Source organism: Capra hircus, chromosome 28, assembly GCF_001704415.2.
Source record: "Capra hircus breed San Clemente chromosome 28, ASM170441v1, whole genome shotgun sequence".
Lineage (NCBI taxonomy): Eukaryota > Metazoa > Chordata > Mammalia > Artiodactyla > Bovidae > Capra > Capra hircus.
In genome coordinates this window covers 1,337,839-1,359,244 of record NC_030835.1, presented here as the reverse complement: position 1 = coordinate 1,359,244, position 21,406 = coordinate 1,337,839, and the positions used below count along the sequence as shown (strand labels likewise).

General features: G+C 43.4%; 1 protein-coding gene and 1 pseudogene across 1 annotated transcript; both read left to right on the top strand.

Moving 5' to 3' along the window:
- On the top strand, window positions 1,514-2,500 carry LOC102185631 (olfactory receptor 13A1). Its single transcript, XM_005699365.2, has one exon. The coding sequence runs from the start codon at window positions 1,514-1,516 to the stop codon at window positions 2,498-2,500; it is 987 nt and encodes a 328-aa protein (XP_005699422.2).
- Window positions 12,836-15,228, top strand: LOC102168697 (annotated as a pseudogene).

The window sequence follows — 21,406 nt, the reverse complement described above, 5'->3', positions numbered from 1 at the left end:
TTCCCTGTCCATAGGATTTTCCAGGCAAGAATACTGGACTGGGTTGCCATTTCCTTCTCCATACTAGACTATTCTTCAATGTTATTTCAACAAACATATCAGAGGGCCCACCTGTTCCATGCCAGGCATTGGGTTGAGTGCCCCAAAAGGATGCCCAGAGAGAAAGGAGGCAGATATAGCTACCACAGGGCAGATATTTGGATACCTTGATCACGAAGTGACTTGTAATGGGTTCTACAGTAGAAGTGAGTTCAGGATCCTGAAGGGCTGCAAAGGAGAAAATGGTCCTTTGTTTCTAGGGAAGGGATATTTGAAAAGTGTGGGGTGCTGGTAAAAAAACTGGTTCATGAGAAGGAGGGCATTCCTGGCTGAGTGGGTTGCAAGAATGAAGCCACAAAAGCCTGATATGGTTCATGCCTTGACAAGACTAGGAGTTGTGGGTGTGGTTGGAGCTTTGGCTTTGAGGGGTGAGGCCACTGGGAAGACACTGGCTGAAGAGGAGGTGGATCCAGGAGCAGCAGGTGGGAGCCTTCCATCCGTCAGTGATGGGGAGCTACGGAAGAATTGTCAGAAAGAGAATTCCATGATACATATGCCTTTAAGAAAGGTTAGTAAATGGGAAAATCAGAAAAGAGAGAGCAGCAAAAACAAGGACAGGAAATCAGCTGCAACCCACCCTCAATGTTCAGATTCTAGTCCATCACTCACCAGTAGCTTTTTCCTACAGGCACATATGCAGACATGCTTTTTCAAAACTCAAAGTGATCAAAAGTGGTGCACACTTACTTTGAACCTTTTTCATTTATTTTCACAAGCATCAGCATTCCATAAGCATTCTAAAGCTTCATTCTGATAAGTACACTGCAATATATTATATCAATGTATCATACAGACTCATCTTTAAGAGTATGCTGCTGCTGCTGCTGCTGCTAAATCGCTTCAGTCGTGTCTGACTCTGTGCGACCACATAGACAGCCTCCTACCAGGCTCCTCTGTCCCTGGGATTCTCCAGGCAAGAGTACTGGAGCAGGGTGCCATTGCCTTTTCCCTTTAAGGATATAGGTTACTTTAGAATTTTCGCTATTATAAATAATGCTGCAATGACAACTTGAAGATCCTCTTATTTCTTTAGGATAAATTTCCAGAAGTGAACGTTGTGGCTCAAATGAAATATGAATTGTAAGAGGCCTATATCTTGGCACCTGTGCTAATGTTAGTTAATACCATGCGTTTCTATGTTTGCCAAATCATGGCTGCTAAAGAGTGGATTATTTATTTAACATGCATTTCTTTGAGGTTGAGTGATGCTTCATGAGTTCAGTTGGACATTTTAACCTGATTTTTATGAATTGAATGTCTTACCCTTTTCCTATTGCTATATTTTTGTGTTTATCTTGACTGAGTCTTAATACATCTGTTTAATGTGGCTTGTGCATCATGTTGGGTGTGAATGAAACGGGGCAGCAGCTTTCCTTAGGACACCTCTTGCTTCTGTCTCTAGCCCTGAAATCGCATGAAGCTGTGGTTGGAGATTCACCTCATAGTCCCAGAAACCCCTTTCAGCCTGGGGACCATGAGTAACCAGACTCTGGTAACAAAGTTTGTCCTGCAGGGTTTCTCAGAGCACCCAGAACACCACGCGCTCTTATTCAGCTGCTTCCTCTCCCTCTGCTCTGTGGCACTCACAGGAAATACTCTTATCATTTTGGCTATCGCCCTCAACTCCGGGCTCCATACCCCCATGTACTTTTTCCTCTTCAACTTGGCAACTATGGATATTATCTGTGCATCTTCCGTCATGCCCAAGGCCCTGGAGGGTCTAGTATTAGAGGAGAACTCCATCTCCTATGGGGGCTGCATGGCCCAGCTTTACTTCCTCACCTGGGCTGCATCTTCCGAGCTGCTCCTCCTCACGGTCATGGCCTATGACCGGTATGCAGCCATCTGCCACCCGCTGCACTATAGCACCGCGATGAGCAAGGCATTCTGTGGCACGCTGGCCGCAGGTGTGTGGGCACTGTGTGCCTTCAACACGGCCGTCCGCGCTGGGCTGATGCTGCGCTTGGACTTCTGTGGCCCCGATGTTATCACCCATTTCTTCTGTGAGGTCCCTCCTCTGTTACTTCTCTCCTGTAGCTCCACCTATGTGAACAGCATCATGCTTGTCCTGGCTGATGCCTTTTACGGTATATTGAACTTCCTGATGACCATCGTGTCATACGGCTTCATCATCTCCAGCATCCTAAAGATGCGGACTGCGGAGGGGAAGAAGAAAGCCTTTTCCATCTGCTCTTCCCACCTTATTGTGGTGGGCATGTACTATACTGCCGTGTTCTACGCCTACATAAGCCCCGTCTCCAGCTACAGCACGGAGAAGAGCAAGTTGGCTGGCGTATTATACACCATGTTGAGCCCTACTCTCAACCCCCTCATCTATACTTTGAGAAACGCGGAGGTCAAAGCAGCTCTCAGGAAGCTTTTCCCCTTCTTCAGAAATTAACCTGTGTCTTTTGAAGCTCTCCTTTGAGACTGCAGTTTAAGTGAGAATTGACCTTTCTATGAAGGGTCTGATGAGTGAGCTTCTGGCCTGGAAAGTAAGTAAATTTGTCTCTTCTACCCAAAAGAATGGATGAGCTTCAAATTCTGGGGCCCTTAGGCTGGCTGACATGAAGACTGTGGTTGCATGTGAGCCTCCAGTATGTGGGGTCTCATGGTCTGACCCCGAAGTAATGTCGTTACTAAGTTGGCAGGGAAAAAAAGATCTCCGGGAGAAGAGAAGGCGCCTTGTCTTGTAGAATGACAGCTGTATGGAAATGTTTTCCTATTTTCTTTTTCTTTTGTTTGTACCATGTTCAGACTGTCAATCTGGCAATGACACCAAACATTTAGGTGCGTGGACCTTAACAGAGGCACCTTAACAGAGGAGGCAGGCAGCCTGCGTGGCCGCACAGCACGCAGAGAACTGCCGGACTGAAGGACTACTTTAAGGTGACCACCCGCTCCTAAGAAAACTACTCCTGCTCTCTTAGCCCAAGTATTTCCTCCGGAGCCAATTAGACTTTAAGAATTGTTTCTGATTCTAATGAAAATGGTTGCTGTTGTTTTTGTTTCTCTCTTTTCTTCTCAGTAACACTCAAAGTGAAACATGCTGTTAGGATCGTCACTTTGTCTCAACAGCTTTGTTGAGGTATAATTTATATACAAAAACTGTGCATTCTGTAACGCCTGATGAGTATGGCATGTACAATCACTACTTTGTTTTGAACGTAAAAATTTCAGCTTTAAAATCTGGGCTAAGCATTTAGAAAGATGCCTGTGATTTCTTATTCTTTCTTTTCTTTGTTCTCAAATCATGAGTACCTGACCTACCTCATTGACCTGGAGTGGGGACTACTGCTATGGTTTAGCTTTAGAAGTTACACAGCTTTGCAAGAAGGCAATGCTACCCTCCTATTGTTGCAGAAAACTACCGGGTGGACAGATCCTCTGTGTCTAATGGGACTGAATGCCTGATTCTCTTTTTTATGACCCATTAAAAATGATAGGAGCAAGTCATGACTATTTAGCTGAATCTTTGGGACTGAAGAAAAACACATATTTTTTGCTATTGTATATGGAGGCTGAGAGTAGAATTTGATGTTGATTTATAAGGAATGAGTTGTCCATGATTCTTTATCTAGTATTCTCATTGGCATTCAACAGAAGCACAGTGACTTGGGGCAAGAAATTCAAGAATCTGATGAACCATAGGCCGACTAAAGTCCATGGGGTCACTAAGAGTCGGACATGACTGAGCGACTTTACTTTCACTGTTTACTTTCATGCATTGGAGAAGGAAATGGCAACCCACTCCAGTGTTCTTGCCTGGAGAATCCCAGGGAAGGGGGAGCCTGGTGGACTGCCATCTATGGGGTTGCACAGAGTTGGACACGACCGAAGCGACGCAGCAGCAGCAGCAGCAGCAGGCCGACTAAGGCATTGGTACATAGGTTGGTAGGGACTGAGTCTAATCACCTCTAATGGAATTCTGACACCCAAATAGCATGTTCAAGCCTTCAGTGGTTTCAGAGACTTTGCAATGAATTGGGCCTTGAAAATTGCCACTAATGCCTCAGTGTGTTTACTGATTTTCAACACGCATCAAAGAACATATGTTGTGTTTTTCACCTTGGTTGCTTATTTTCTACATTTTGTAATGGGTTAAAAAGCAAATTAAATGCTTAGACGCTTATTGAGTGTTTAACAGAGCATTACTCATTTGACAAAAGAGAAATATGAGACTTGACTTATATCCTTAGGAAACTGGTAACCTAATTAAGAAGACACTAGTACCCATATTGATGAACGTAAAAAGAAAAGCGTGGAGAGAGCCGCATTACAGGGTGTAGCCTAGTGGTGCTGTAGATGCGGAGACGTGTGTAATGTAGAAAGAGCCCTGACCTGGGAGGAGGAAGATTTGGGTTCATATTCAGGCTCTTGCAGATCACTCAGTCCATCTGAGCTCTAGTTTACTTGTAAGAATAATGAGGACAATAAGTCAACCTAGAGATGCAGCCAAGTCTGAATGAGAGAACTTAAGCAAAGGTATTAAGTGCTATGTGAGTTGCTATTGGTGAGTGATCACCAAGGATAGGAGCGGCCAAAGAAGTCTGGATCTCGCAGCTCCTCACCCCTGCCTATCTCAGAGTGATGTTTGCAGTGGTTAGCTGGAAAGGGTGAGTGGGGGCTAAGTGGCATGGGACCACAGAGAAAGGGGCCACTGGGCCTGCAGAGGATTTGACTGTGAAAATGACCTGGTGAGGAGAAGCAGCTGGGATGGATGAATGAGAAACCATTCGGTGGCCCCTGATGTAAAGTGGACCCTGTTTATCTCAGGAAGCCTCAGGCTCCTGAGGACACCACCCCTACTCGGGAAAGGCCAAAAAATGGAGTTCCTTGATGGAGATAGATGAGCAACATTTCTTTAGTCCTAGATTCTCTCCCAGCTCCCAAAGCCCATCTTCTTTCAGACCCAATTTTTTTCCTGCTCTTTAAATTCAAACTGTCTATTTTTTGTTTTCAGGCAAACTTTTCACTTTCCTGTTGAGTTGAGTCCTCTGTCTTAGGTTCTGTTATCTTATCTGTCTGAGCAACTGATCCTTCTCTCTGTAGCCCTTCTGGTACAGGTAGCGCATCCCTCCCTGCTGAGTGTTGTCTTGCTTGGAGTTTGCCTTCTCAAAACAAATGATTCTTCTTCTTCTTTTTTTTTAACTGACCTTGCAACTGAGGCTGTCCTTTTTGTGAGACTGGCACCAATGTGAGGGCTTCCCAGGTGGCGCCAGTGGTAAAGGACCCACCTGCCAAGGCAGGAGACATGGGTTCAATCCCTGAGTCAGGAAGGTCCCCTGAAGGAGGCCATCACAACCCACTCCAGCATCCTTGCCCGGAGAATCCCGTGGACAGAGGAGCCCGTCTGGCTCTGGTCCACAGGGTCGCAAAGAGTCAGACACGACTGAAGCAACTTAGCATGTGTGCACAGCACCAATGTACCTCACTTAGCTGATACAGAGAAGTGGTTCTTGCTTTCATGTGTTATCTCTTAAAATTATTAAGTCTTCGTGATTTGATGCAGATAAACTCATGATCCCACAGGCATCAAGCAGGCAGCTCTTTCTATGAATTCATGTTATCAGTCCTTTGAAGAGTCACAGAGAGGAATTAATAGACATTTCACTTCTTTCCTTTTCTCTGCTTTTTGTCTTTGATAATAAATATCAGTCAGGGGAAAAGGAGATCACTTCCTTCTTTAAAATGATTCACCAACCATGAGCCCTTGCCTTTTTGGTTTCCCCGACTCAAGCAAACCTCCTGCAAGTGATAGGAATTGGACTGGTCTACCAGCACGAGCAACCGCAAAAGAAGGGTCTGCTGATGAAAATAAGCTTTGGGCCTGTGGTGCGTCCAGCTCCCTCTCTGTGGAGGCTGCTTCGCGAACTCCAGTCTTGGCCACATTCCTGGCCTCTGAGCCAAGACAGTATGCTAGGTGCGTGGCTGGCTTTCGTCTAGGCTGGCTTTTGTTTTTCTTTGGGGTTTGTCAGCCTCAACACTGTGGGCATTTGAGCTGGATCATTGCTGTGGTGGCTGTCCTGCATTGTAGGATATTTAGCAACACACGGCCTCTACCACCTAGATGCCAGTAAGACAAACCCCAGGTTAAGACAATCAAGAGTGTCTTTAGAGATGCCAGATCTCCTTGGGAGGTGAGCAGGGAGGAAGAAAAGTTGTCCCTGGGTGAGAGCCACTGAACTACAGCCAACCCGAGAGGTCCTCTCTCACACTGGACAGATTCGCGGCCGCTGCTCTGCTGCTTTTGCCGCTGTGACGACTGCAGCCAGCTCGTATGAGAGTCTCTGTAGTCTGACCTGGGATGAAGCACTCCCACAACTTGTCCCTGGTTTTCCAGCAGTGCTATAACATGGCCAAGTCACAAAATGAATGAGTGTTGGAGATAGGATTTGAAAGGAACTCCATGAATTAAGAGCATAAGCTCCAAACCACCAACATATATTCTAGCTTATCATGGACTCCAGCTTCTGGTACTGTCCTTGATTGTGACAATAAGGTGTTAATAAGTGGCAAACCTGTTGAAGCTCCTGGCCAACCTGACCAATGGTCCTGGAAGAGCAACCTTTTGGAAAGTTTTTGAAGAATGCTACTGCACTAGCCTCTGCAAAGGACACAAGATGTAGATCCTACCAGCGACTTCACTTTCACTTTTCACTTTCATGCATTGGAGAAGGAAATGGCAACCCCCTCCAGTACTCTTGCCTGGAGAATCCCAGGGATGGGGGAGCCTGGTGGGCTGCCGTCTATGGGGTCGCACAGAGCCGGACACAACTGAAGCAACTTAGCAGCAGCAGTAGCAGCAGCTTTTGTCAGATGTATTGAATTGGTACAGTGCTGTCTGCCACTCAATTAACAGAGACAGCATACCTGAGCCACTTTCCCAAATGTGGATTTCTCAGAGCTCTCTGCAGCAGGAGCAGACATTTGTTTACAGAGAAAGGGCACTCCACAAGGCTGGAGAAGTCCTATCACAGTTTCATTGCATGAAACAGATTCTTAGTTTATCTTTTCAATTTACTCTGAGAACCCCTCTTCTCTTGGAAAAGGAGGCTGGAGGGATTACTTTTATCAAAGGCAAGCAAAAGGTATTTGGCCCACTCCTTCTGGAAGAGGACATAACCCAGAAGAATGGCTAGGCCTTAGTCCACCACTGCCAGCTAGGGTGAGCCCAGCACTCTCCTCAGAGGAGAGCTCTAGCCACCAGCCAGCCACCACAGCTGGACTGTACTATCCTGGCAGCCTGGCTAGAGTGCTCCTGGTATTTTCTAGAGAATCATACTTGGAGGAGGGGATTTGGGCTCCTGAGAACAATGTTTCTTTACACTGGCTCCATGTCACATTCAAGAACTAAGTCGTGATTCTGTCTTGCGTTGTTCCTTTCGAGGGATGAGCAAGCCTCCTGCTTTTGGCATGCTGTTATTCCATGCATCTGAGTCTCGAAATGTTGGTGGTATGACACCGAGTTGATCTGCCTTTGTGTGCTCCTATATGCTCTTTTCCTGTTTAAACACTTGTACTCAGACTATGATCGACTAGTCAGAAAATTGAGGACTATTAGAATGCTTCATTTTCCTGAATTGTAATGAATTATAATCAACAGAAACTTTCTTCTCTTTCTTTCCTTCCCTTATTTCTTTCTCTTCCTTGAATGCAGAGAGTTAACACCTTCTTCAGTTCATGATGCATTATCATTATTCCTCCATGCAAAAACTCTGTTACATTTTTTTTATCAATATATTAAGTTTTATCCCCTTTTAGTAAGTCCTTTCTCTCTTCCATATACAACCATTTTAATATAGATTTAAAAAATTTGTGTTCTTGTGAAAAGCTATATTTGTTTTATATGTATATATTATTAATTTGTATAAATGATATTGTTTTATTTTTCTCATTTCTTTTTTCACTTGGCACTATTTTTAATATAGTCTTGGAAATCCATAACATAGCAATCAGAGAAGAAAAAGAAATAAAATAAATCCAAATTGGAAAGGAAAAAGTAAAATTGTCACTGTTTGCAGATGACATGATACTATACATAGAAAATCCTGAAGACACCAACAGAAAATGAGAGCTTATCAATGAAATCTATAGATTTGCAGGATACAAAATCAATATACAGAAATCTGTTGCATTTCTATACACTAACAATGAAATATCAGACAGAAAAATTAAGGAAATGATTATGTTTACCATCACATCAAAAATAATAAAATACCTAGGAATGAACCTCTCTAAGGAGGCAAAAGACCTGTACTCTGAAAACTAGAAGACACTGATGAGAGAAATTGAATACAACACAAACGGAAAGATAGATCATGTTCTTGGACTGGAAGAATCAGTACTGTTAAAATGGCCATACAACCTAAGGCAATCTACAGATTCATGCAATCTTTCTCAAAATACCAATGGCATTTTTCATAGACCTATAAAAAAGAATTTTAAATTTTGTATGGAAACACGAAGATCCAGATTAGCCAAAAAAAAATCTTAAGAAGGAAGAATAGAGCTGGAGAAATCATGCTTCCTAACCTCAGGCTGTTCTACAAAGCCATAATAATCAGAAGAGTATGGTACTGACACAAAAACAGACATACCGATCATGTAATATGATAGAGAAACCATAACTAAATCCACGCACTTATGGTCACTTAATCTACAACAGTTAGAACCAGACATGGAACAACAGACTGGTTCAGAGTTGGGAAAGGAGTGCGTCAAGGCTGCATATTGTCACCCTGCTCCTCTAACTGATATGCATGGTACATCATGTAAAATTCAGGGCTGGATGACTCACAAGCTGGAATCAAGATTCCTGGGAGAAATATCAGCAACCTCAGAGTCACAGATGATACTATTCCAATGACAGAAATCAAAGAGGAACTAGAGTCTCTTGGTGAGAGTGAAAGAGGAGAGTGAAAAAGCTGGCTCAACACTCAACATTCAGAAAACTAAGATTATGGCTTCCAGTTCCATCATTTCATGGCAAATAGGGAAAAAGTGGAAACAGTGGCAGATTTTATTTTCTTGGGCTCCAAAATCACTGCAGATGGTGACTGCAGCCACAAAATTAAAAGGCTGTTTCTCCTTGGAGGAAAAGCTATGACCGATCTAGACAGCATATTAGAAAGCAGAGGCATCACTTTGCTGACAAAGTTCCCTGTAGTCAAAGCTATGGCTTTTCCAGTAGTCATGTACAGATGTGAGAGTTGGACCATAAAGAAGGCTGAGCACCAGAAAACTGATGCTTTTGAATTGTGGTGCTGGAGAAGACTCTTAAGAGTCCCTTGGGCAGCAAGGACATCAAAGCAGTCAACCCTAAAGGAAATAAACCCTGAATATTCATTGGAAGCTGAAGCTGAAGCTCTAATACTTTGGCCATCAGATGTGAAGAGCTAACTCATTAGAAAAGACCCTAATGCTGGGAAAGAGTGAGGGCAGGAGGAGAAGGGGGTGACTGAGGATAAGATAGTTGGATAGCATCACTGACTCAATGAACATGAGTTTAAGCAAACTCTGGGAGATAGTGAAGGACAGGGAAGCCTGGCGTGCTGCAGTTTATAGGGTCGAGAAGAGTTGGACATAACTTAGCAACTGAACAAGAGTCTGCAACAAAAGAGGGAATTTATAATGGAGAAAAGACCGTTTTTTTCAATAAGTGTGGCTGAGAAAGTGGGACAGCTAAACATAAAAGAAGGAAAATCGGAACATTCTCTAACACTGTATACAAAAATAAACCCCAAATGAATTAAAGACCTAAATGTAAGACTGAAAACTATGTAACTCTTAGAGGAAAACATAGGCAAAACACTCTTCTGACATAAATAGCAATATTTTTTGATCCATCTCCAAAAGTAAAGGAAACAAAAATAAACATATGGGACCTAAATAACTCAGAAACTTTTGCATAGTGGAGGAAACAATTGAAAAGACAACCTACCAAATAGAAGATATTTGCAAATGATAAAACTGATATCCCACATATATAACCAGCTCATGCAACTCAACATTAGAAAAAGCCTGATTAATAAACTGGCAGAACTGAGTAGACATTTTTCCAAAGGGGAAATGCTGGTGACAAATAGGCTCATGGAAAGATGGGCCACCCTGCTAATCATCAAATGCAAATCAAAACCACAACGAGATATCATCTCACACTGTCAAAATGGCTATCATCAAAAAGAACACAAATAAGAAATGTTGGTAAGGATGTGGAGAAAAGGGGACCTTTGTACACTGTTGGTGGAAATGTACATTGGTGCAGCCACCAAAGAAAACAAAACTAGTGGTTACTGGTTACCCAGCTTGAGAAAGCACTACCCACGATCACTGTCACCCAGGCTCTTTTCTGGGAATGGATCACCTCTGCCTTCTAAGGCTAAGCCCTCCCCCTGGCGCTGGCCACCTCAGATTCAGTACATGGGGTGAGCTTGGCCAGGGTTTCCTCAGCTCGGGCTGGGTCGTGTGGTGAGGGACCGCTCGGGCAGATGTCTCTCCACCCCACCACTAGGTGCACACACTCCTTGTGAGCTGAGTCTGGGCCTCTCTAGCTTCTCCACCTGTCCCAGTGGTCCTCCAAGCAGCCGGGAGGGTCTGTCTCGTCCGTGGGGGCCCCAGGACTGGGACGCGCAGCCTGGCGCTTGACCTGCTGCATCCCCAGTGCAGGCACAATCTCGCTTTTCTTCCGAGCCCCCTCCCGGGAACAGAGGCCCCAGCTGTCACTTTTCTTCTCCTGCCCAGTGATGTGTGTATCTTTCTTTCAGTTTTGGTTGTAGAGGAGTCCTTTGCTAGTTTCCAGTTACTTCTCACCGAGAATTATTGTGCACATAGATGTATTCTTGATGTGTTGTGGAGGGAACCGAGCTCCATGCATTCTTATTCCGCCACCTTGCTCTTTCCTCTCGTTTTCAAATGCACGAACGCAGTGTATCTCTTTATCACTTTGACCTTTCTTTTCAGCAGCTTGTAGTTTTCATGATATCAGTTCTACACATGTTCTGTTAGATTCACACACAAGCGTTTCGTTTCTCCTGAGTGACTGTAAGTGCTTTGCACTTCGAGTTCGATGCCCACATGCTCCTTGCTGGTGTACAGAAATTCCTCACTCCTTTTCTCATCTTTGTAGACTTCAAAGATAAAATCGTTAGATCTTTTAAAAATAGTTCCACAGGCCCATGTGGCTGTATGTAGATTTTTTTCAGTCTATTTTCTTTCTGTCGCTCCTACTGAGTAATTTCTACTGTCCTATCGTTTCACTGATTCCCTGCCTCTTTCCCTCCCATTGAGCTGTTGAGCCCATTCATTGAATTTTTTTAAATTTTAGCTACTGAATTTTTCAGTTCCAAAATTTTCATTGGGTTACTCTTTACGCCTTCCATTTCCTGACTGAAATTTGATAAAAAATTGTTTCAAGCATGTTTTTAATTTGTTGTTGAAGCATTTTTCATAATGTCGCTTTAGAGTCTCTGTCATGTAATTTGAGTATCTCTGTCATCTTGATATTGGTGCTAACTTTATTGTCTTTTTTTCTTTTGAGTTGAAATTGTCCTTGTTCTTGTTATGACTAGTTACTATCAACTGAAACCTGGACATTTTTTGGTATTAAGTTATGAGACCCTAGCTCTTATTGAAATGTTTTGTTTTATTTGGTGTCTTGGACACTGCTATGACAGAATAAGGGAGAATTTTACCTTATTACGGCCACGTATGGATCCAAATTCTCCATTTGACTTTACAACTCCACCTTAGTAACATAATGCAATGGGACTTATAAACTCCAGGAAGATTATATGTAGTCCACCCCTGGAGATTTTCATGGAGGAAGATCCAGACCTTTGTGAGTCAATATTGTTATTTTGCATATATAATGAAAGACTAACTATAATGTGTGTGCTATAATTTTATATTTCCAACAGTGCCCAATTAGCAGTCACCTGGGATCCTGGAGCAACCTTGATTTCTAGAAGGTTTTGTTCTGTCCTCTTCTAATGAGGTCGGGTGTGCCCACTGGTCCTGGTGGATCCTAAGTGGTGTCAAGAGACAGTCCAGTGCTAAAATACAGATGGGAAAATTCATTTCACTTTCAGCGCTGCTCCCAGAGACATGTGCATTTCCCCAAACTGGAGAGGTGGGGCGTGGTAATGCATTTTACCTGTCCTGCAAGTCATTTTTGAGAATTTCAGAGAAGTGTGTGTGCCAGGGACCAGTTTGAGAGGAGGCTGCTGTCTCCCACAATGCCCCGTAAAGTTTCCCAGCAAGCGGCATCTCCTGCTGGCGGTGGCTGAGGTAGGAGCAGAACGGGAGTCCAGGAAACTGGGAGCCTGCAAGGAGAGTGTGCTAGCTTTTTGAAATCCCTGGAGAACTCACTCCCAGATTCCAGTAGAGTCTCAACGGCAATATGTGCTCTTCTTTCTTTCCCAGAATTTCTTCAGGAAAGATTGCCATGGAACTGTCACTTTGGTTTATCCCAATTTTGGAAAACTCTGGATTCATATGAAGAAGAATGCTTAGCAGACATGATACACATGTTGAAATTTTCTCTGGGGCAAACTAGGGTTATTTCAAATACAGGTGTTTCCCTCTCTTCTTCCCTCCTTCCTTCCTCTCTTCTCTCTCCCTCTTTCCTTCCTTCCTTTATGCCTCTTTCTTTTTCTTTCCTCCCTTCCTTCTGCCTAAACCAGCACCTTCCTTTGTTACAAGAGTAGAGGACGAGTCTCTGGTTACTGTTCGTTGCATGTTGGTGAGTACATGACCTGAGTGTGACTGGATGATTTTGTAATTTATTTATTTTAAACCAAAGCAAAGTCTGCTTCTATTTAAGCTGATCTTACATACTGGGCTGTATCAGATGGCTAGTTCAGAGATCAAAGATGAACATTAATTGCATGAGAAAGGCTCACATAAGAGAAATTTATGGAGTAAAGAGTGAAAGGTGTTATTTTATTTAGGTAGACAATTGGAGAGAAAATGAATTAGAAAATAATTGAGGGAGTCAAAGCAAGCACTCCCTTTTTGTCCTCATCCTGAGTGAAAGTGTTAGTCACTCAGTCGTGTTTGATTCTTTGTGATCCCCACGGACTGTAGCCTGCCAGACTCCTCTATCCATGGAATTCTTCAAGCAAGAATACTGCAGTGGGTTGCCATGTCCTTCTGTAGAGATCTTCCCAACCCAGGGATCAAATCTGGGTCTGCATTGCAGGCAGATTTATTTATTTATTTATTTATTACCATATTAGCCACCAAGGAACCCCAAGTTTCCCCAAATATATAAACTGAAAGGGTCAGGAGATATTGATTCTCCCCTAGACTGAGCACTGTCAGTGTGAAGTCACTTCAGTTGTGTCTGACTCTTTGCGACCCTACATACTGTAGCCTGCAAGGTTTCACTGTCCATGGGATTCTCTAGGGTTGCCATGCCCTCCTCCAGAGGGTCTTCCTGATTCAGGGATTCAGGAAACCTGCGCCTCTTACACTGCCTGCATTGGCAGGCGAGTTCTTTCCCATAGCGTCACCTGGGAAGCCTGTGCAGGGCAGAGGAAAAATTCTCCTCTTTTACTAGCTAGTCTCAGAGTTTGTAGGAAACTGGCCAACAATCTGATCAGAGTCTGTCTGTTAACTCTTCTAACCTGGCTCACTTGAGAAAGCTGAGACTCCGACCACCAGAAATTCTCCTGCGAGTGATGCTGTAAATACAGATGTCAAATTCTGAGTACGTCAAGGGGGATTTTTTGTGTGCAGTGACAGACTCCATCACCATGAGTTTTTAAGGCTATAGTTGCCCTTTTGCCATATTCACCTTGAGATGCACAGTACGAGAGAGATCTCACCAGGAATATGCTGCGTAAGTAGATACACAACCAAAAGGACTTTCTTTCCGCTTGGCAACAGACTATTTAGGAGAATGACTAGCACTGTTAAAATGATTTTATGAAAACTTGTAGCTACATGCAGTTCTCGCTTATCCAAGATTTTAGGCTGTGTCTCTGTAAACATAGTCAAAGATAGGAATCACTTATATATGCTTATTAACAGACAAAAACTATACATGAAATATCATGTTTTAAATAATAAACACATCTAGTCACCATGCCTACCTTACTTTACTTATGTAATAAAACAAGGTTCCTCATTCCTTAGTCATGACACTGCATAACGCAGAGAGTTTATTGAAGAAATGGAAAAGTCATGAGTGGGGGATGAGAGAAGCAGGACAGCAGCTCCGGAACTCACGCTCGAGGGGTTTCCTGCCGTCCAGCCCCTGGGGAAGGCCCTCTTCCCGGTGCACCTGCTGACGTATCTGGCCTCCGTCACAGGAAACACGCTCGTCATCACCATCACCTGGGCTGACCATCACCTCCAGACACCCATGTACTTCTTCCCCAGCAGTTTTTCCTTTTTAGAATGCTGCTTTACAACCACCGTTATTCCTAAATTGCTCGCCATCTTTCCGTTGGGGAGGCAAAAAATTTCCTTTGCTGCCTGCATCACACGAGCCTTTGTCTTTCTTTTCCTGGGAGCAGCTGTTTTCTTCCTAATGGCCGTATTATCCTTGGATCGATACATGGCCATTTGCAAGCCTCTTTATTATGCAACCACCATGAACCCAAGGATATGTTCCCTTCTGGCCACTGCCTGCCTAGTTTTTGGGTTCTCCCTCATGGTGGTTCCAGTTACAAAGCTTTCTCAGTTATCCGTCTGTGGCTCCCATGTCATTCCTCACTTCTTCTGTGATTTGGGGCCCTTGATTAATCTCCCTTGTTCTGACATCAGGTCTATTGAAATGTTGGCCTTTGGCCTTGCTTTGTTTATCCTTTCGACACCCCTCATTGTAACCGTGCATACAGCAACATGGTAGCCGCAATCCTGCGACTCCCGTCAGCCAAGGAGCGACAGGAAGCCTTCTCCACCTGCTCCTCTCACCGCAGTGTCCTCTCTCTGATGTACGGCAGCTGCGTGTTTATTTACCTGAAACCAAAGCAGGTGAGCAGGCTGGACTCCAACAAGGAGGCTGCCCTTGTGAACGCAGTGGTGACCCCACTGCTGAACCCTGTCATCTACACCCTGAGGAACAAGCAGGTCCACCAGGCCCTGAGGGACACACTGTCTAGGGTGAGGTTGCAGAAATAGATCTTTGGATCTTTGTGGATCCTCTTGGCCCTCTAGCTCAGCTCCCCCCCATTGGCAAGGTCCGTCCTCGAGCAGCTCCCCGTCTGGCGGTCCAGCCTGCGCTGCTCTTCGGCTGGATGGCACCGTCTTTATTCTGCAGTTCGATCTCGTGTTTGCGCTCAGTCGCTCAGTCACGCTGTTTGTGACCCCGTTACTGTAGCCCACCAGGCTCGTCTGTCCATGGGACTTCCTGGGCAAGAATCCTGGAGTAAGCTGCCATTTCCTCCCGCGTGGCCTCCCAACCCAGGGGTCAGACCTGTGTCTCCCGAGCCTCCCGTACTGGCGTGCAGAGTCTCTCCCACTGGGCCACCTGTGAAGCCTTGTTCCTTTATTTGAAAATTTCACTTGTTCTCTGTGTTGTGCTGATGATTTCTTCCTTGACTCTCTGATGGGCCTTATAGGAATTCAACCAACATTTATGGAGCAACTATTCTACGTAAATCACAAGTACTATATCTTTAAGGTAATAATTCAAGTGTTGCCAATCAGATTTAATAAATGTCGTTCACGCTACATTCCGATGCTTTAATTTTCTGAGACCTATGAAAAATAGACAGAACTGTTCTTTACCATTAGATAGTCAGGTTTGAATTTTAAGAAACAAATTTGTTTCTGAAGACTATGAAAAGTCATAGTACAAATTAATGTTTCATTAACTGAATTTGTTTATGTAAATCTGCTGCATGCTCACCGGCTCTCTCTGGGTCTGTTGATGTTAGTGTAGTGACAATTCGGTGCATCTCCAGGTGGTTACGATGAGCTCTTTACTGTATCATCTTTGGCGGTATCAAGCATTATTAATAAAATTTTCTTTAACTTCTTAAAACACAGACAAAAGCACATTGTTTTTCATATTTCTGTAACTTTATTACTTACAACGGCAATGGAGAGAGTGTTTTATAGGATTTCCTAGCATAATAATTCTGGATGTTTGGTTAAAATCTACTCTGGATGAAAAGGAAATTAAAAAATGGTAATGTTAATGACATATATAATTACTAAATAACTCAAGTTCATATGGTTGGCAAAACTGTTTAAAAACCTGACGATCAAAGGGGAACAATCGAGAAAATGCATGAAACTGTGTTCTCTGGCGGGAACCTTTGGTCTGCAATCCTGGGTGGTCCCCTGCCCTGTTAAGGAGAGATAGGACAATAAGGTAAGCAAGTTTAAACCTGTGCGCCTTTTTCCCTAACTGATGTTGCCAAGTTCTGGATTCAACCGTTTGTTGAAAGCCAGGTGATGCCAGTAGGAAACGCTTTCTCCCATCTAAGTGGTGTTTTCTCCTTAGTGTGACCTTAAGGTGTGGGAGCTGCTTCCCTTAACATGTCTTCCCTGTTAAGGGAAATTCTGGTTGACATTCTAGGTAGCAAAAGCTAATAGAACTCACACTAAGAAAACTTTCAAAGGAAAATGAGTGCATTAATAATGGAAAAGTGGATTTAAATGGAGCCAGTTATCATGTTTACAGGTTCGCTGAGGAAGTGACTCCCATCAGAAGACAGCTAGCCCTAGTGGAAATCAGGTTCAGTCACATCTGCGTGTGAATGATCTGTAGTGGAATTCTAGTATGTCTGACTTGAGGGCATATCTTCCTTTTAGCTTGTTCTGAGAAAGTAAATTATATTTAAGGTATAATCTCATTAGGAAGAATTTTAGACTGTCAAAAGAGTGTTCGGTGATTTAGGTTTTTAAGTAGGAAACGGTTTGATTGCGAGCAGTCCTGGGTTTACGGTTTTCCAAGGACAGGCACGTCTGTGTCACTCCCTTCTCCAAAGCAGAAATAAGGTGGGTAATTTTTGAGCCTGATCTAAAGGTAGGGAACTCCCGAGAGTTCTCTGTATCAGTTTCTGTGCATTAGATAAAAGAGCCATTTCTACCAGTCTTCACAGATGTGATGTGGTCTAATTCACCAGCTTTTCATCTTATAGATCATACATTGATATCAAGCTCAAGAGCTACTTAGTCCTAGATTCCAAAAATTTCCCCTTATATTTCCTAAAAATTTTTTGTCTGTTTTAAGTTTGTCTGTAATCCATTTTGAGTTAAATTTGTATAAGCTGTCAGGCTTAGACTGAAGTTTTCTTTTGCCTGTGAATGTCTAATTGATCCATTACCATTTGTTAAAAAATTATCCTTCCTCTATTGAACTATATATGTATCTTTGTCAAAAATCAGTTGGGCTTATCGTTAAAGGTCTATTTCTGGTTTTTCTATTCTGTTCTACCAATCTGTGTGTTTATGTCTCCACCAATATCACACTGTCTTGATTCCTGTACCTACACAATAAAAATTAATACTGAATAGAAATCACTCCTATTTTATTTATTTTTCAAGATTAAAAAAACATTATATGGCCCAGGCTGATCAATATAATTTTTAGAGTAAGTTTGTCTATGTTTAGAAAAACTTTTCTGAGATTTTGCTGAAAAACTGCCTAAAACCTGTTGATCAGTTTGGAGAGATCCTACAGCATTAATCTGTTGAATCTCCCAATTCACGAACACTGTAAGTTTCCTCACTTATTTAGGCTTCTTTGATTCCTAACTAACACCCCAAAAAGATGTCTTTTTCATTATAGGGGACTGGAATGCAAAAGTAGGAAGTCAAGAAACACCTGGAGTGCCAGGCAAATTTGGCCTAGTACGGAATGAAGCAGGGCAAAGGCTAATAGAGTTTTGCCAAGAGAACACACTGGTCATAGCAAACACCCTCTTCCAACAACACAAGAGAAGACTCTACACAAGGATATCACCAGATGGTCAACACCAATATCAGATTGATTATATTCTTTACAGCCAAATATGGAGAAGCTCTATACAGTCAGCAAAAACAAGACCAGGAGCTGACTGTGGCTCAGATCATGAACCCCTTATTGCCAAATTCAGACTTAAGTTGAAGAAAGTAGGGAAAACCACTAGACCATTCAGGTATGACCTAAATCAAATCCCTTATGATTATACAGTGGAAGTGAGAAATAGATTTAAGGGACAAGATCTGATAGACAAAGTGCCTGATGAACTATGGATGGAGGTACATGACATTGTACAGGAGACAGGGATCAAGACCATCCCCATGGAAAAGAAATGCAAAAAAGCAAAATGGCTGTCTGAGCAGGCCTTACAAATAGCTGTGAAAAGAAGAGAAGTGAAAAGCAAAGGAGAAAAGGAAAGATATAAGCATCTGAATACAGAGTTCCAAAGAATAGCAAGAAGAGATAAGAAAGCCTTCTTCAGCAATCAGTGCAAAGAACTAGAGGAAAACAACAGAATGGGAAAGACTAAAGATGTCTTCAAGAAAATTAGAGATACCAAGGGAATATTTCATGCAAAGATGGGCTCGATAAAGGACAGAAATGGTATGGACCTAACAGAAACAGAAGATATTAAGAAGAGGTGGTAAGAATACACAGAACATCTGTACAAAAAAGACCTTCATGACCCAGATAATCACGATGGTGTGATTACTCACCTAGAGCCAGACATCCTGGAATGTGAAGTCAAGTGGGCCTTGGAAAGCATCGCTACAAACAAAGCAAGTGGAGGTGATGGAATTCCAGTTGAGCTTTCTCAAATCCTGAAAGATGATGCTGTGAAAGTGCTGCACTCAATATGCCAGCACATTTGGAAAACTCAGCAGTGGCCACAGGACTGGAAAAGGTCAGTTTTCATTTCAATCCCAAAGAAATGCAATGCCAAAGAATGCTCACACTACCACACAATTGCACTCATCTCACACGCTAGTAAAGTAATGCTCAAAATTCTCCAAGCCAGGCTTCAGCAATTCGTGAACCGTCAACTTCTAGATGTTCAAGCTGGTTTTAGAAAAGGCAGAGGAACCAGAGATCAAATTGCCAACATCCACGGGATCATGGAAAAAGCAAGAGAGTTCCAGAAAAACATCTATTTCTGCTTTATTGACTATGCCAAAACCTTTGAGTGTGTGGATCACAATAAACTGTGGGAAATTCTGAAAGAGATGGGAATACCAGACTATACCTGACCTGCCTCTTGAGAAACCTATATGCAAGTCAGGAAGCAACAGTTAGAACTGGACATGGAACAACAGACTGGTTCCAAATAGGAAAAGGAGTACGTCAAGGCTGTATATTGTCACCCTGCTTATTTAACTTATATGCAGAGTACATAATGAGAAACACTGGGCTGGAAGAAGCACAAGCTGGAATCAAGATTGCTGGGAGAAATATCAATAACCTCAGATATGCACATGATACCACCCTTATGGCACAAAGTGAAGAGTAGCTAAAATCCTGTTGATGAAAGTGAAAGAGAAGAGCGAAAAAGTTGGCTTAAAGCTCAGCATTCAGAAAACGAAGATCATGGCATCCGGTCCCATCACTTCATGGGAAATAGATGGGGAAACAGTGGAAACAGTGTCAGACTTTATTTTTTGGGCTCCAGAATCACTGCAGATGGTGACTGCAGCCATGAAATTAAAAGATGCTTACTCCTTGGAAGGAAATTTATGACCAACCTAGATAGCATATTCAAAAACAGAGACATTACTTTGCCAACAAAGGTCCATCTAGTCAAGGCTATGTTTTTTCCAGTGGTCACATATGGATGTGAGAGTTGGACTGTGAAGAAAGCTGAGCACAGAGAACTGATGTTTTTGAACTGCAGTGTTGGAGAAGACTTTTGAGAGTCCCTTGGACTGCAAGGAGATCCAACCAGTACATCCTAAAGGAGATCAGTCCTGGATGTTTTTTGGAAGGACTGTTGCTGAAGCTGAGACTCCAGTACTTTGGCCACCTCATGCGAAGCGTTGACTCATTGGAAAAGACTCTGATGCTGGGAGGGATTGGGGGCAGGAGGAGAAGGGGACAACAGAGGATGAGATGGCTGGATGGCATCAGTGACTGGATGGATGTGAGTCTGAGTGAACTCCGGGAATTGGTGATGGACAGGGAGGCCTGGCGTGCTGCGATTCATGGGGTCGCAAAGACACAACTGAGTGACTGAACTGAACTGAACTGATGATGTTACCTCTTTTTCGTAGATTTTTTTTTTTGTCAAGTTGAGATGGTTTCTCTCTGCTCCTAGCTCGCTGCGAATTTATTTATGTTTATTTTTTATCATGAATATGTGGGGAAGCACAAATCACTGCTCAACCTTGATGAAGACGGTGTGGTTTTTCAGGTTGGCATGAAGTTGGAGTAAGATTGGTACTGATAAAAATTCATTTTCTATTAGGCCACTGTCTTCTCAGTCCTTTGGCTAGGGGGCACAGATTTTTTTTTTTCTTGAAATATTTTTAAAAATGAACCTACTGGCGATTCTATGCTGGAGGATTCGGCTGCACCCTGCCTGGGAAATATGAGAGGCAATAAGGAAACTCAGGGAAAGGACTGGCATGCTGTTCTTCAGGACTGCCCCTAGGCAGTCCACTGCTTCTTTCTACTCTTCCAGAATCTTTCCATGATTCTTTGCTGTGTTATGTCCAGGGTATTTTAATTAAAGAAGGAGGACCTGGGAGAAATGGGTGACTTTACCCTGGTTCAAAAGTCCTTGATAAACTTCTTATAAATCAGGTTTTCTGATGTGAAAGACATTCTTCATGCAGAAACCCATGTAAATTTAGATAAAGGATTGATTCACAGAAGAACCTTCATATTATTGTGTGTGTGTGGGTGCGCGTGTGTGCGTGCGCGCGAGCACTCTGTTGCTCAGCCATGTCCAACCCTTTGTGACCCCCTTGACTGTAGCCCGCCAGGCTCCGCTGTTCACGGGATTTCCCAGGCAAGATTACCGGAATGGCTTGCCATTCCCTTCCCCAGGGGATCTTCCCGACCCAGGGACGGAACTCGAGTCTCGAGCCGCCTGCATTGGCCGCTGGGTTCCTTACCGCTGAGCCGCCAGGAGGCCACATTATTACTACGTGGGGCATGCTTGGTCGCACAGTTGTTTCTCACCCTTTGTGACCCCGTGGACTGTAGTCCACCAGACTCCTCTGTCCATGGGATTTTTCCAGGCAGGAATACTGGAGTGGGTTGCCATTCCCTCCTCCAGGGGATCTTCCCAACCCAGGGATCGAACACGTGTCTCCTGAGTCTCCTACATTGACAAGCAGATTCTTTATCACTGAGCCACCTGGGGTATATACCTGTGTATATAAACAT